The sequence below is a fragment of the Neodothiora populina genome, assembly GCF_041146345.1.
Source record: "Neodothiora populina strain CPC 39397 chromosome Unknown canker_contig_9, whole genome shotgun sequence".
NCBI lineage: Eukaryota > Fungi > Ascomycota > Dothideomycetes > Dothideales > Dothioraceae > Neodothiora > Neodothiora populina.
The window spans coordinates 292,674-306,937 of NW_027191407.1; the positions used below are offsets into that span (position 1 = coordinate 292,674).

The window sequence follows — 14,264 nt, forward strand, 5'->3', positions numbered from 1 at the left end:
TCGCTCTTGCCCCAAAAAATAAATCCATGGCGAATGCAGCGTGAGATGAGGCACTTTCCTGAAAAGTGAACAACCAACCACACAATACACCAAACATGTCTATGATAACGGCGACGACCTGGGTGCCGAGAGGCTTTGCTGCCGCCTTCCCCACCAAATATGTCTTCGACGACGACGAGTACGAGCGCATCTCGAAGCTGGCAAAACTCGAGCTCGATGACGCCAAAGAGGGTCTCGCTGAGGCGCAGGCCGAGTTGAACGGCGACGGAAAGACCGGCGACGACAATGTCAAGAAGGCCACGAGCGCTGCGCGACAGGCAGGGAGTTCTGGATCTGGAGCGGAAAAGGAGGATGAAGACATGTGAGTTTACTCTGCATTCTTATCCTTTCAATTACTGACATTTTTCTTTCTTTTCTTCCTCTCATAGTGACCTCAACGATGATGACCTCAAAGAATATGACCTCGAACATTACGACAGTGACGACGAGGAAGCTGGCGAAAACCCGGAGAACGTCGAGTCGAGCATGTCCATGTTCGGAAACGTGCGATCGCTGGCTTACCATCAATCCAACGCCGAGGACCCATATATCACCCTTAACGAAGGCGAAGCGAGCGACGACGAGGACCGCGAGGAGCTGCAGATCATGCCCACCGACAATCTTGTTCTGGCAGCGCGCATCGAGGACGAAGTGGCGCACTTGGAATGTTATGTTTACGACGATCAGGACGACAACCTCTACGTCCACCACGACATCATGTTGCCCGCCATCCCGCTCGCTGTAGAGTGGCTCGACATGCCTGTCAACAAGAAGGGAACGACCGCCGAATCCAAGGGCAACTACGTCGCTGTGGGTACCATGGACCCGGATATTGAGATTTGGGACCTCGACACTATCGACAGCATGTATCCTGCCGCCATTCTGGGTCAGGGAACCGCCGAGAGCAGTGCAGCCGCCGCTCTTAGCACACAGAAGAAGAAGAAAAAGAAGGCGAAGAACGCCGAGAAGATCAACGCCAACTACCATACCGACGCCGTCCTCTCCCTGTCCGCGAACCGCGCTCATCGCAACCTACTCGCCTCCGCCTCCGCAGACACCACAGTCAAGCTATGGGACCTGACCACCTGCACCGCAGCCAAATCATACCAATACCACAGCGACAAAGTCTGCTCCCTACACTTCCACCCGAACCCCTCCCACGCCACTATTCTCCTGTCAGGCTCCTACGACCGCACAGTCTGCGCCGCCGACCTGCGTCTGTCAGAAATGGACAAGATCCCGCGCTGGGGCGTCGACTCAGACGTCGAGAACGTACGCTGGGACCCCTTCGACGAGCACAAATTCTACACGTCGACGGAATCCGGAATCCTGTACTGCTTCGACGCACGAAACGCGCCCTCGGACCCCGCAGGCACGAAACCCCTGTGGCGCCTGCAGGCCCACGAGAGCTCGCTGTCCTCGTTCTCCATCAACCCTTCGCTGCCGGGCTTCATCGCCACAGGCGGCACTGACCGTACCGTCAAGCTGTGGAACGTCCAGCAAGACAGCGCCTCGGGTCCCTCGATGGTCGTCTCCCGCGATCTCGGCGTCGGCCGCGTCTTTTCCGCTCAATTCGCCCCTGATGAGTCTGTCGCTTTCAGACTCGCCGTCGCCGGCTCCAAAGGCAACGTCCAAGTCTGGGACACGTCTACCAACCGCGCCGTGCGCGAAGCTTTCGGAGGCAGGGCGCCGGGCGTCAAGCCTGCTTCTGCGTCCGATGATGTCGTCGAAAGACTTGTTGGCGTCGCGGCTGATGATGAGGATGATAGTGATGAGGAGGAAGAAGAAGAGGAGGAGGAGGATGCGGCTCCTGGCGCTGATGAGAGGGGCTGGGAGAGCATGAGCGAGTAAAATGTCTCTTTTGTCCCTTTGTTTCGTTGATGATCCCAGAGGAAAGGATTGGCAAGGCAGTGTTGGGAAAAGTGTTTAGCTCAGATAACTCGAAATGATACCATATAGATTACACGTCTTCTTTCGTACATTCCTTTCCGACTACTGTATGTTTAAACGCCACTTTTTGTGCCCTCACATCGTCACTAAAGGTTCACGAGGAGCAAAAGTATCCGGCACGCGGCGATGCGGCGAATAGATTCTCCCACAGCCTTAGCCGAGTGTTCTCAATAATCCAGCATATCCCCAACAAGCAACCTCTGGAACCTTTCCACAATATCCCTCGTCTTGACCAAGATGCCAGCACTCAGCATACGAACACGTTCCGCCTCTCCATCCGCCGGCGCACCCTCACGACCAGCACTGCTCGACGGCGGTCCTCCTCCTGCTCCAGCGGATCCGAAAGATACCGCATTCGCGCTACTGAACCTCTCGAACACCAGCTCGACCCATCCCTGCGTCTCCATGAGTTCTTTGCCCTGCTCCTCAGCCAGCCGACGGCTCTGCTCCTCGTTGACCTGCAACAGGGTCAAAAACGCGAACAGCACGGCCTCTAGTACCGCCGTGTCGTTCAGCGCAGTCGTGCGCAGATCTAGTAACAAGCCCCAGAATTCCGTCGTCATTTGAGGCAGAGATAGAGTGTTGGGCCCCGAAGCGTGCAGTAGGATGGCGAGGGTTTTGATGTATGTCGTTAGTAGGAAGGGCTGGAAATGTATGTTCTGTCCTTTGCCGCCGCCGCCGCCGCCGCCGTAAGCGTTTACGTTCTGCCACCAGCCGCCTGTTAGCGGGAAGAAGAAGCTCTCGGCTACGATCTTCGCCAAGGCGTTGGTTATGGGCTTTTTGCGCTTTTTCTCTACTTCCATTCTCGAGGAGAAGGTTCGCACTTTGAGGATGTTGGGGCCGGTCATGTTATCCGCTGCTTTGGCGGCCATGGGCTGCATGAGTGATCGCTCAAGGTTTGATGCAATCAGGGCGGTGCGGTCGGTCTTGCCGGCATAGATCTTGTGGAGTCGCTCTGGGAGTCGTTTGCTTGGGAACGAAGTTACGGACGCTGTAGGGTTCAGAGCTTCGTCCTCGTCCTTGTAGCCGGCTAGTTCTCGTGCGCCTAGACCCAGAGTACTTAGGATTGTTGCCCGTTGACTGAGAGAGTAGTCGCCATCGAAGACCTGTCGACATAACCAGGGCGCTATCTTCGTCGGATCTGACAGTAGTGTAGCTATGAGTGCTTGTAAACGCAGCTCTGCAAAGTCCTCAATGTCAAAGGGGTTTCCAAGACCAACGAGTATCAATGCAAGCTCGACAGCATGATCACTGACTTCCTTGCCGAATGAGCTCTTGCGACGTATCAGTGATGCCGCACTTTTTAGAGCGAGAGTGTGGCGCTCGTGATTCTCCGAGTCGCGAAGTCTGCTTATCAGATCCCGAATGTATACCGGAGCCTTTTGTTTGTTGCGATTGACCAAGGTCGCATCTTCATCCTCATCCTCCGGGTCGGAATCTGGTTTGGCATATGGTTTGAGGTCTTCGTCCTCTTCTTCTTCATCGTCGAAGATCTCCATAATCCTCGGCCCTGTAATTACAGTAGACGTTGCCGCCTTCTTGACCTGTTTCGTCTTTTCAGACTTTGCATTTGCGTATGCAACTTTTGGTTTGGACGCAATCGACTTCTTCCGTAGTGATTGCCTCATCTCATCCACGCTACACGGCTCGTCATTGACCTTCGTCAGCTCCAGGTACCATTGCGCTTCGGGTGTCTTCATATCTTCCACATCAAAAGAAAGCGGTGCACCACTTTTAGCCACTAGTTCGGATATAGCGGTTCCGACCACCATGCCGAGGAATCGGGCTCGCTGAGAGGATGCATTGAGACGGTTTGAGATACCATTTAGATGCACACTTGAACGCGCAAGCGTGAACAAAAACATAGGCTGTGCTCTGTACACATAGCCCGCCAGCAAGAGAAGTGTCTGGGAGCATGCCTCTTGCTGCACCACTGGTGTGTGTCTGATGAAGAATGAGTCTCCAAACATTTGCCAAACGCTTTCCAGCGTAGACTGCATAGGGTCTTCGTCGAGAAGCGAGAGATTGCTCGGTTTACTGCGATCGAGAGCAGAGATGGCAGCACGTCGAACCACGAATGATTCAGTGGCATTCGCAGTCGGGTCAGAAAGCCAGGTCTTGAGATGAGATTTCATGATCTCGTTGCACAGTAGTGTATGTAGCAGCGAAACATATGCTGCAACAGCTTCTGGAGTTCCCGATGGTCCTTCCAGCTCAACTGATGCGGTCTGAGTAAGTTCTACGTGCTGTTTCGTCAGATATCGCAACGTCAAAAGGAGGAATTGACGTTGTTCGTGTATCTGCATGTTATTGATCAACTTCTGTACGGAGTCGATCGGACAATCGTCAGACATGATAAGTCTCGAGCGGATCTCCTCTACTACACGCGCTGAAGGCAAGAGTCAGCAAGTGCTGTGATGATCTTGATGGGCGAACCCTTACCTGCATAACCGATATTACAAGCCTTGCCATACAGTTGAGCAGCAGCTTTCACATTAGGATCTTCAGGCAGCGACGAACTCTGGCGTACCATATGAGCGACGTTTCTACCTAACCACGCCGAGTATCTAGACCCATCTGACAACCAGGATCTTTCGTCAGCGGCTGTCGACAAGTCCAGGACAGTCTCGGCCTCGGCAACACTAGAGACAATCCTGCCTGTTGCTATAGTGGCAAGGTATTCTTTCCACAACAGGTCGGACCTGGTCTGATTTTGAGCCAACTTTCTGACATTCGACAAGATCTGGAATGTCAAATCGTCCGTATTGCATATATGCCCTAAGACTGCTATCAGATCACGGATTGGTGAGGTTGCATTCGAAGACTTTGGGCTCTGCTTGTTTGTCTTGCATTCAGAGACGAGTAGTTGTAGTCTAGCAAGCGTGGCACTGATACCAGCGATACTACGCAAGACCTGTAACAACAAGTCCCTCAGACCTCCAAGATTTTCCCAGAAATCTGGTATGGTTGTGTTCACAATTTCATGTACGATTCTAGCAGAGGCAGGACTTGGTAATCGGATATCAAAGCCATCTTTGCCTTGACGCTGAGACAAGTATATCAGTACATCTTCCAAGGTATCGATATCTGGTTGGGATCGCAAGATGTCCAGCACATCTTCGGGCGATTTTATCACCGGTGGTTCTGACTGTATGAGTGGTTTCGTGACCTTGTGCTCCTTGAGTCGCAGTTCATTTGCACTTCCTGTGTTTGGCTTGGGTCGCAAAGTCACCGTCTTCACTTCGGTCAGGAAATCCGTCATTCTCAGACTGACCGCATGCTTGACGAGCATATAATTACTGCAAGTTCGACTTACACGCAATAAAGTACATCTTAATAAGCATATCTACTACAAGTAGGCGGGTTTCGAAAAGTGTTCTGTTTCCCTCCACACCCCGCCATAAGTGCTCTTGGCGACGATAAGATAAGGAACTACGTCAATCTACAATTACTGTGGTGTTCTGCTCTATTGTTGTCCATCATCCCACCAATATAACAGTAGTTGTATGGCAGGTCGCGTCGTCGCAGTTGTACGATAGCATCTCAAATAATGACTGCCGTAGTGGCTATGATACCCACCAACGGGGCTGCAGGTGCTCGACCTAGATGGTGAGCAGCTTCCGTACAAGCCATAGACTGTTTCCTGACTCTTGCTAGGAGATACCTCGACAGTTTCTTGGACCGAGTCGGCCCATACACCGACTCTGACTCTTTCATTCCAGGAAAGACAGCGATAGACTTCTTAGAGGGAATCAAGATCTTGTAAGCATGCGTGGAAATGTCTGTCCTGAAGTGTCCACTAACAGTAGTAGAGTAATGTATGTGACCTACCATTCTCCTTAGGCATACACCCTCTAATGATAGGTAGCGGAGCCGGAGGTCTTGGTTGCGAGATCTTGAAGAACCTGGCCCTGTCTGGCTTCAAGAGCATCGATGTGATTGATATGGGTGAGAGAGGAGTCATTTAATGCACACACCGGGTATGGATTAGACTGATAGCCAACAAAGACACGATCGATGTTTCGAACTTGAACCGCCAATTTCTCTTCCGCCAATCTGATGTCGGTAAGCCGAAGGCAGAAGTTGCCGCTCGTTTTGTTGAGCAACGCGTCCAAGGAGTCAAGATCAACCCCTACTGCGGCAAGATCCAGGACAAGGACGAAGATTACTACCTACAATTCAACATTGTCATCTGCGGCTTGGACAGTATTGAGGCAAGAAGATGGATCAATGCGACTTTGGTAGGCATGGTGGATGGCGACAATCCCGACAGTCTCAAACCGTTGATTGATGGAGGAACCGAGGGTGAGGATTCCGATATATGAATGGTCACTTATAGACGGCAGCCTGACACATTGCAGGATTCAAGGGACAGGCTAGGGTCATCCTGCCGACCATGACCAGCTGCATTGAATGTCAACTCGACATGCACGCGCCTCGTGCCGCCGTACCTCTCTGTACATTGGCGACCATTCCTCGCCAACCTCAACACTGCATCGAATGGGCTCACATCATTGCGTGGGAAGAAGAGCGTAAAGGTGCGACACCGACGTCTTTGGTGTTAATGACTTCCAAAACTGACACGCTCCACAGATATTACGCTTGACACAGACGACCCAGAGCATATCACATGGTTATACCAAAAGGCCCTCAATCGTGCTCAGGAGTTCAATATTCCTGGTGTCACCTATTCAATGACCCAGGGAGTAGTCAAGAATATCATTCCGGCGATTGCATCTACCAACGCCATCATTGCAGCGTCTTGTTGTAACGAGGCCTTCAAGATCGCCACAAACACGAATCCGCCACTCGGCATGCCTGAGACAAACAACTACATGATGTACAGCGGAGATGACAGCATATACACGTACACGTTTGAGCACCAAAAGAAAGACGACTGCCCAGTGTGTGGTAATCTGGCTCAAGAGATAGAAGTCAGGAGAGACTGGACATTGCAGGACTTTATTGATCATTTGGCCGAGAGGCCTGAAGCGTGAGTTTACGGGATAACGCTCTTGATCGGACGCGACCTTATACTGATTCGGTTGTTACAGTCAGCTGAAGAAACCCTCGATTCGTACGGAAAAGACATCTCTCTACTATTCGGCCCCACAAAGTCTCGAGGAGAAGACTCGTCCAAACTTGAAGTGTAAACTCGGGGATTTGCTCGCAGATGGAGAGGAAGTAGGCATAAGTGACCCCGCCTTCTCTATTGACTTCAAGTTCAAGGTGCGCTTTGCATAGGCAGATCTGGAATGCATGCTGTCCCGCAGCTAGATAATAGGAGAAGCATAGCGTGGCGTTTGGCGTTGTGAACCAGCTTTGGTCGTGTTGCAGAGCGCTGCGAGCTACAAGTATATATTACCTGTCGTCATGCCCGGTCGATTGATATAGATACGAGAAGGAGATTATACATCGGACCACTCGAACAGGAAGTCTATTTAATAGCATGGCGGGGCAAAATGAAAGAGTACCTTATGGAAGGTACACCAAAGTACTGTAGAGCACGTCCCCTGTGACGCGCGGTAACAAACGTTCTGAGCTTTGCGTGTTCAGGAGATGACAAGACTCCTTTTATCGTTCCGCTAAACGTTTCTTCATTGTGAAAGTATATCAAATATGGTGCGACTAATGCAAACATCATCTTCAATACCATGAGCTATCAGTATGCCTCATCATATCCTTCTTCAGGACTTGCCGATGGCCCAATCTCACGCATCACTGCCATGCTTGGCAGTCTTTACAGCCGCGACAGATATGGCAATAACAAACACCAGATTAACCTGGCGCATATCATCCGTCGCCGAATCTTGACTATCCCAACAGCGCTGATATTGTTATGGATATGGGTACTTCACTGGGGAGAGAGGTCTGCCATTAGTGACCATGTGAAAGCGTGCGCATGGGATCAATGGGAAGAATGGGTGAGCGTATACCTATTAATGTTGCGATTGTTTACGCGCAATAGACGCTGACTGTCACACACTAGCCGGCACAAGCAAGACCTCATCGCGTGGTTATGCTCGCAGATCCTCAAATTGTCGATCCCCACACATACCCTGGTCGTCCGTGGCCGCTATCTAGTCTGACCATCGCATTTACCGATCTATATCTCAAACGCTCTTACAAGCAAGTCCACCGCACCCTCGACCCGGACACTCTTTTCTTCCTAGGCGACTTGTTCGATGGTGGACGGGAGTGGGCAACAGATGCGCAGGGATTCCAGGTTGCGGAACCACGGTGGAAGCCGTATGGTGAATCCTTCTGGCTGGCCGAATATAACCGATTTGGAAGCATCTTCTTTGCACCGGACCAGATTTCAGGAGGCCGTCCAGCTCAGAAAGCAAAGCAGATCATTGCATCACTTCCGGGAAATCATGACCTAGGCTTTGGCAACGGTATACAGAAACCGGTGCGGGAAAGATTCAGGGCCTATTTTGGAGAGGGTGACAGGATCGATGTTGTGGGAAATCATAGTTTTGTGTCGCTTGACACTGTCAGTCTGAGCGCAATGGGCCAACCAGACGCTGACGAGAGTATCTGGAGGGGCACCTTGGACTTCTTGGACCAGGCGCAGCATCTCAAGAGCAAGGCTTTGGAGAGAGTGCTCAATATTGAGAACGATAAGCCATTACAGACAAAATTCTCCCATGAGGTCACTTTTCCGCTCGACGTGGATGACTATGAAAGACGGTTGAAGAACCAGAAGAATCAGGAAGCCTCCACGCCTGAGTTGCCTGCCGTCGTGCTCTCTCATGTTCCACTCTATAGAGAGCCTGGCACGCCATGTGGCCCACTACGGGAAAAGTATCCACCGAGGTAAGCACCACCAATGGGGATCTCCTACCCCAACGAAAGATTGCACTCTCTTGTCGACGTGGGAGAGTGTTCCCTGAGAATGACAAAATGCGCTTTCGGTGTGGCGTAGCACAATAAATTGCATCGCTGACAACATGACAGTGCACCCGATCTGGAGCATGACGATGCAAACTCGATCCGTGTGGCCGCAGGATACCAATATCAGAACGTCCTCACTCATGACATCAGCAAGCTGATTGCAGAAAAGGTGTCTAATGTAGGGTACGCATTCTCCGGAGATGATCACGATTACTGCGACACAGTCCATCACGAGTATGCTTCTGCTGGTTCTGGTATCCGAGAGGTCACGGTGAAGAGCATGTCGTGGGCTATGGGTGTGCGCCATCCGGGCTTCCAACTAGTCAGTTTGTGGAACCCCGTGGATGAGCATGGCAAGAGCTTGCAAGAAGCACATGGGAGCCAACACGCCGGCGCACCGACTTTACAGACGCATCTCTGTCTGTTACCAGACCAGCTTGGCATCTTCATCCGTTATGCGATGTGCGCGATTTTGTCACTAGTAGTCCTCGCCGTGCACGCTGTTGTCGAGGCCAGGAAAGGCCCTGCAGAAGATATCAAGGATGAAGAGAGCGGCAGTCCCGTGTTACCAGTCTTCGAGAAGTTGCCGAGTCGAAGAGAGAAAAGTTCCTCGACTCGCTCTCGTGCTGCAAGCGGATCTTTTCATCCTACTCTTTCGACGCAAGGCAACAAAGGAGCGCTCTCGGCTCGATCGATGAATGCGAGGACTAGGAGCGTAAGCCCAATGCCTGGTACAAACGGAACCTACGGTCTGCCTTCATACGGTTACAAGGCGCCACTCATCGAGCAAGCTGGGTACTACGGCAGTGACAATGTGGAGATCATGGATGGCGACACGGACGATTGGGGAAATCCGTACATGAAGATCAAGCCGCCAAAATCCAAGGGTTCCGTGGTGAGGGTGTCAGAGGGATTCGGACGGAGACTTGTCGTTGTCGGCGCACCGGTTCTGATTTGGTACTGGTGGCTGTTGAGGAATTGATTGGCAGGATATTCTGTAAAAGCACATCCAATAAAAGTGCACATCTCTTCAATCTCTGTCATAGCTATTTTTGTTGCCCCTGTGGCTCAGTATCAATATTCTTGTTCATGGTATAGCCCGCCAAGTCCTCGAAGTGGGTGTAAGTGTGGGGTTGCCCACCATCTCCGCACATCAGGCAGCTCTGTGTGTCGACACAGACATGGGGATCGCAAGAGACCTGTTCTGGTCAAGTCTCGTAGATCAGCGTTCTCCATCCACGCACCACTACTGACCCACACAGAGAGAACTCTCAAAGATGTCTCGCAAAGAAGACATCCTCTCAGTGCGCCTCAAAGCCCTCCGCAACACGACACTCTCCCCAGCGCCAACAACGTCCAGCCCACCCTCACAATGCACCGCACTGCCGCAACCCTCACCATCGACAGTCGCAGCAACAACAACAGATCCGACCCTCTCTCTGCCTAGCACGCCGATCAAGCCTCCCCAAACAACGCCGCAACAGGAAAATGTACCAGCAACTTCCGACGCAGACCTGGCGTCCCGCTTCAGGAACTTGACGCCAACATCAACGACGCAGAACGACGCTATAGGGGCTGAACGCTTGTCACATCGGAAAGACATCTTGGATGAATGGCGAGACGGTACCGATGACTTCGATTTGCGGAACGGGGGGAATAGTGGTCACGACGAGGAAAGTCTGGAGGAGCTACTGAGGCAATTGGAGGAAGATGGCAAGGAGAATGGATTAGATCCTGATGAGCCGAGGGATGTCGAGAGACTGCTCAAGGAGGCTAGGGACCTGTTGCCTGAGGAAGAGGAGAGGGAGGAAGTCAGGCAACATGTTGAGGATCTGAGAAATGCAGAGACTGAGACGAGGAAGGAGATGGAAGGCGTAGGGGGTCGCCAGCAGTCGGAGGAGGAGAAAGAGGAGAAAGAGAGTCAGGAGGGCCAAGAGAAGGTCGAGGACAACGACGACGATGCGGACGAATACATTCAACAAGTCCTGGAGCAGCTGCACGTGGATGAGAAATACAAATATCAAGACGATGACCCTGCAGATCCCAACGCCGGTGCTGTGTTCTCTGTCTCTAGCGACACCAGCGGAGAGAAAAAAGCAGAAAGCAGTTTCCCCCTGCCGACCGTACCAGACGCTCTGTCGTCTTTGCCGCCGTCGTCAATCACAACAGAGCCGAAAGAGACAGACAACAAATCAGAAAGCATCGACGACGCGCTAGCAGCTCGATTCGCATCCCTTGGAGTCTCAAGTCCCGCGCGTGGTTCTGGAGCTAGCAACAACGACGACAGCAGCGAAGGTAATCTGGGGCTTCCCTCGGCGCCGTCGTTCAATCCTACTGCAAAGCCAGTGACGATAACGAAAAGTCTACGCCCCGGCAAGCCTTCTTTACCAACATACACCGACGAAGACATCGACTCGTGGTGTTGTATCTGTAACGAAGACGCTACGGTCAGATGTCTTGGATGCGAGGGGGATCTCTATTGCGCCGAGTGTTGGAGAGAGGGACATGGAGATGGGCCCGGGCAGGAGAGGGGTCACAGGGCTTTGGCATACACTCGAGGGTCGGGCCCTGAGCCTACTGCTGTTGCGTCCTGAGAAACAACAGTCTCGTGGAACAAAGTCATGGGTCGGCGTATGAACAAGATAGATGCTATCACTCCGGCTCCTGCTCCTTCCACTTTTCTCTTACCGCAGAGACGTCAACGCCACACGCCTCAGCCTTTTTGACGAGCGCCTTCGCCTTCCCCACCACAGGAACATCAATCATTTTGCCGTCCAAGGTCCAGGCACCTCTGCCTTGCTTGTCAGCCTTTTCGTCGGCGACCACAACTCTGACGGCCCACTCGACCTCTTCCTCTCCGGGACCAAAGACGTCTTGCACGACTTGGACCTGCGAAGGGTGTATGCACTGTTTCCCGTTGAAGCCCATGCGTTTGCCATCTTCACTTTCCGCCTTGAGGATCCTGGCGCCCTCGTCGCCGCGAAAGGCAGTGGTCACGAGATCAATGGTCGAAGGAAGAGAAAATGCACGAGCGGCAGTGGCTATGGCGCTTCGTGCGTAGAGAAACTCCTTGAGCTCTGGTGTTCGGGTGATGGAAAGGTCGAGGGCAAAGTCTTCAGCGGCAAAAATGAGACCGGACAGATAGGGAGTGCTTGCGCAAATCGCCTTGAGATCCATGACCGCGCGGGCCGACTCGATCAGCGCAATGATCTGAATGGGCTTTTGGTCTTTGTCTGGCGCAGTCGAGTGGCGTTGCGGTTGTGTATGGCGCAGGACGTCGGTGATGAAATGGAGATCCGAGGGAGAGTTGACTTTCGGCACGACTAGAGCATCGAGATTGGGTGCTTTGAGCTGTGAGTTGTCAGCAAGAATCATTCTGCATCCAGGTCACTCTGTGTAGTGGAAAAGGCAAGAAACGCACCACCTCCGTCAGATCCTCCAATGCATATCCGCTGTCGACCGAATTTATCCTGACGGCTTGCTCCTTGATGCTCGACGACCTCTCCCGCGACAATATTTGTTTCAGGTTCTGACGAGCTTCTGCTTTTTTGCCGGGCGTCACGCTATCTTCGAGATCGTAGGCTATCGTATCGACGGATATGCCTCGTGACTTTTCGAGGAATCGCATCGACGAGCCGGGGACTTGGCTATTGATTAGCTTCTTGATTATGAGACCCATATTGTTAGTGCTGGGCAGTTGTTACCGTAGAGTAAGGCTCGTCGCACGATTGGTGAGGCAGCGGCGGCAGCACTAGCCATGATCGATTATGTGATCAAGGTATGTTTCAAAGTACAATCACCTTGGGTGAAGGGAAAGGAAGTGGGTAGGTAATTATAGTAAGTCAACAATGACGGAGTGTGAACCTCGGATGCGGGGCATATCTTTGCCTCAATGATTAACAAACACCGGACCTTTTCTCCGCAGTATTGTTCGTCTCGAATGTAAAGACTAAAGACCCTTTCTCACAGCTAAGCTTGAGGAACTGTGGCACTATCTTGGGTATTACTCAGGAACCCGGAAACACGATCGACGGTTGACTCGTATCCGCGACAGCTGTTGCGCGTTCTCCTGCTGCTGCTGCTGCTGCTTGTACCCTGCATTTATATGCAATTCCACAACACATGCCCATGCAATCTCTAGGCAGACATATCCAGGACCCATAACCCCCACACTGTCGTCGCAGTCAACGACATCGAGTCCGATCGCAACTATTGAACAAGGCTATACATCCCAGCTGGTCATGGAGAGCCAACAACCCGGCCAGCTGAGCTGGAAACTCAGTTCGCATCCCATCACGCTGCTCTGCTTCCTTGGGTTCCGAATTTGTGAGTATTTCTCTTTCTTTGCATCTCGCAGCTTTACTGCAACTCCCGATTATTTTGTACTCAGTTTCGTGTTCAAAAATGATCACGACTAACCTCTAGACCCCCCAGCATCTCTCCTCGTCTACCTCCTCGGCCTCCTCTTCACAGGCAACTACGTGCTCGTCTTCATCATCACCGTCGTGCTTCTCGCGATGGACTTTTACTATCTCAAAAACATCGCCGGCCGCCGCCTCGTAGGACTCCGCTGGTGGAACGAGGTCAACGCGCAATCAGGCGACTCGAACTGGGTATTTGAGAGCGCAGAGCCAGACACACGACAGATCAATGCCACCGACAAACGGTTCTTTTGGTTGGCCGTGTACGCGCAGCCGGTCAGTTGGGTCGCGTTGGGGATTGTCGCGATTGTCAAGTTTGAGTTTATCTGGTTGAGTCTTGTCGGTATGTCATTCTGTCTACTCTTTTCGTCTTGCCCACTTTGGGCTTCTCTGTGAACGGAACTGATGCATGCGTTCATGATCAGTCATCGCTATTGTGCTGACAGTAACCAACACTCTGGCCTTTTCTCGCTGCGACAAGTTCAGCCAGGCGTCCAGTCTCGCGACGAATGCCTTTAGCGCGAGTGGGTTGGCGAGCAATATCGGAGGCGCTATGCTCGGTCGTTTCTTCCGATGAGACCTTTTCCTGTCTCGTCTCTCCACTTCTTTGGACTGAGCACGAAAAGCGACAGAAATTGAGAAAAGAGACTCAAAGCGGCAAGTCGGGAGTGGTATCTGAGGAAAAAGGGACAGAGAGGAGAGCAACGGATCTATATGTCGCTACAGCTGTAGCAAACAATTCCATCACAAGATGATTCTCTATGAAACCAAGGACCAAACCAAGCCATGTGTAGTCGCAACCACATCCCGACTCTACATCTCTATGCTTGTCCATGTGCTCTTATTGATAGTATATCTAATCTGAAAGAAGAAATAAGCTCAGAAGTCAGCTTCACAATCCATCTTTGTTGGTCTAGTGGTCATGATTTCCGCTTGTCAATCGATCATTCGCATCGA

General features: G+C 51.9%; 7 protein-coding genes across 7 annotated transcripts; 5 read left to right on the forward strand and 2 right to left on the reverse strand.

Annotated features, from left to right (window-relative positions):
* Positions 1–95: 95 nt before the first annotated feature.
* Positions 96–1,890, forward strand: AAFC00_007260 (uncharacterized protein; the record flags this gene model as incomplete). The annotated part of the gene is made up of 2 exons (XM_069347332.1): positions 96–361; positions 429–1,890. 2 exons carry the CDS (start codon positions 96–98, stop codon positions 1,888–1,890), a joined length of 1,728 nt encoding a protein of 575 aa, XP_069201940.1.
* A 266-nt stretch (positions 1,891–2,156) lies between these two features.
* Positions 2,157–5,251, reverse strand: AAFC00_007261 (uncharacterized protein; the record flags this gene model as incomplete). Its single annotated transcript, XM_069347333.1, has 2 exons — positions 2,157–4,378; positions 4,432–5,251. The coding sequence occupies 2 exons, from the start codon at positions 5,249–5,251 to the stop codon at positions 2,157–2,159; spliced, it is 3,042 nt and encodes a 1,013-aa protein (XP_069201941.1).
* A 288-nt stretch (positions 5,252–5,539) lies between these two features.
* AAFC00_007262 (uncharacterized protein) lies at positions 5,540–7,233 on the forward strand (the record flags this gene model as incomplete). Its single annotated transcript, XM_069347335.1, has 7 exons — positions 5,540–5,598; positions 5,647–5,751; positions 5,858–5,937; positions 5,998–6,294; positions 6,351–6,527; positions 6,583–6,982; positions 7,044–7,233. 7 exons carry the CDS (start codon positions 5,540–5,542, stop codon positions 7,231–7,233), a joined length of 1,308 nt encoding a protein of 435 aa, XP_069201942.1.
* A 410-nt stretch (positions 7,234–7,643) lies between these two features.
* AAFC00_007263 (uncharacterized protein) lies at positions 7,644–9,868 on the forward strand (the record flags this gene model as incomplete). The annotated part of the gene is made up of 3 exons (XM_069347336.1): positions 7,644–7,913; positions 7,979–8,808; positions 8,950–9,868. The coding sequence occupies 3 exons, from the start codon at positions 7,644–7,646 to the stop codon at positions 9,866–9,868; spliced, it is 2,019 nt and encodes a 672-aa protein (XP_069201943.1).
* Positions 9,869–10,163: 295 nt separating this feature from the next.
* AAFC00_007264 (uncharacterized protein) lies at positions 10,164–11,480 on the forward strand (the record flags this gene model as incomplete). Its single annotated transcript, XM_069347337.1, has 1 exon — positions 10,164–11,480. One exon carries the CDS (start codon positions 10,164–10,166, stop codon positions 11,478–11,480), a length of 1,317 nt encoding a protein of 438 aa, XP_069201944.1.
* Positions 11,481–11,538: 58 nt separating this feature from the next.
* On the reverse strand, positions 11,539–12,645 carry AAFC00_007265 (uncharacterized protein; the record flags this gene model as incomplete). The annotated part of the gene is made up of 3 exons (XM_069347338.1): positions 11,539–12,237; positions 12,308–12,528; positions 12,591–12,645. 3 exons carry the CDS (start codon positions 12,643–12,645, stop codon positions 11,539–11,541), a joined length of 975 nt encoding a protein of 324 aa, XP_069201945.1.
* A 482-nt stretch (positions 12,646–13,127) lies between these two features.
* On the forward strand, positions 13,128–13,884 carry AAFC00_007266 (uncharacterized protein; the record flags this gene model as incomplete). The annotated part of the gene is made up of 3 exons (XM_069347339.1): positions 13,128–13,212; positions 13,321–13,650; positions 13,733–13,884. 3 exons carry the CDS (start codon positions 13,128–13,130, stop codon positions 13,882–13,884), a joined length of 567 nt encoding a protein of 188 aa, XP_069201946.1.
* Positions 13,885–14,264: the final 380 nt, after the last annotated feature.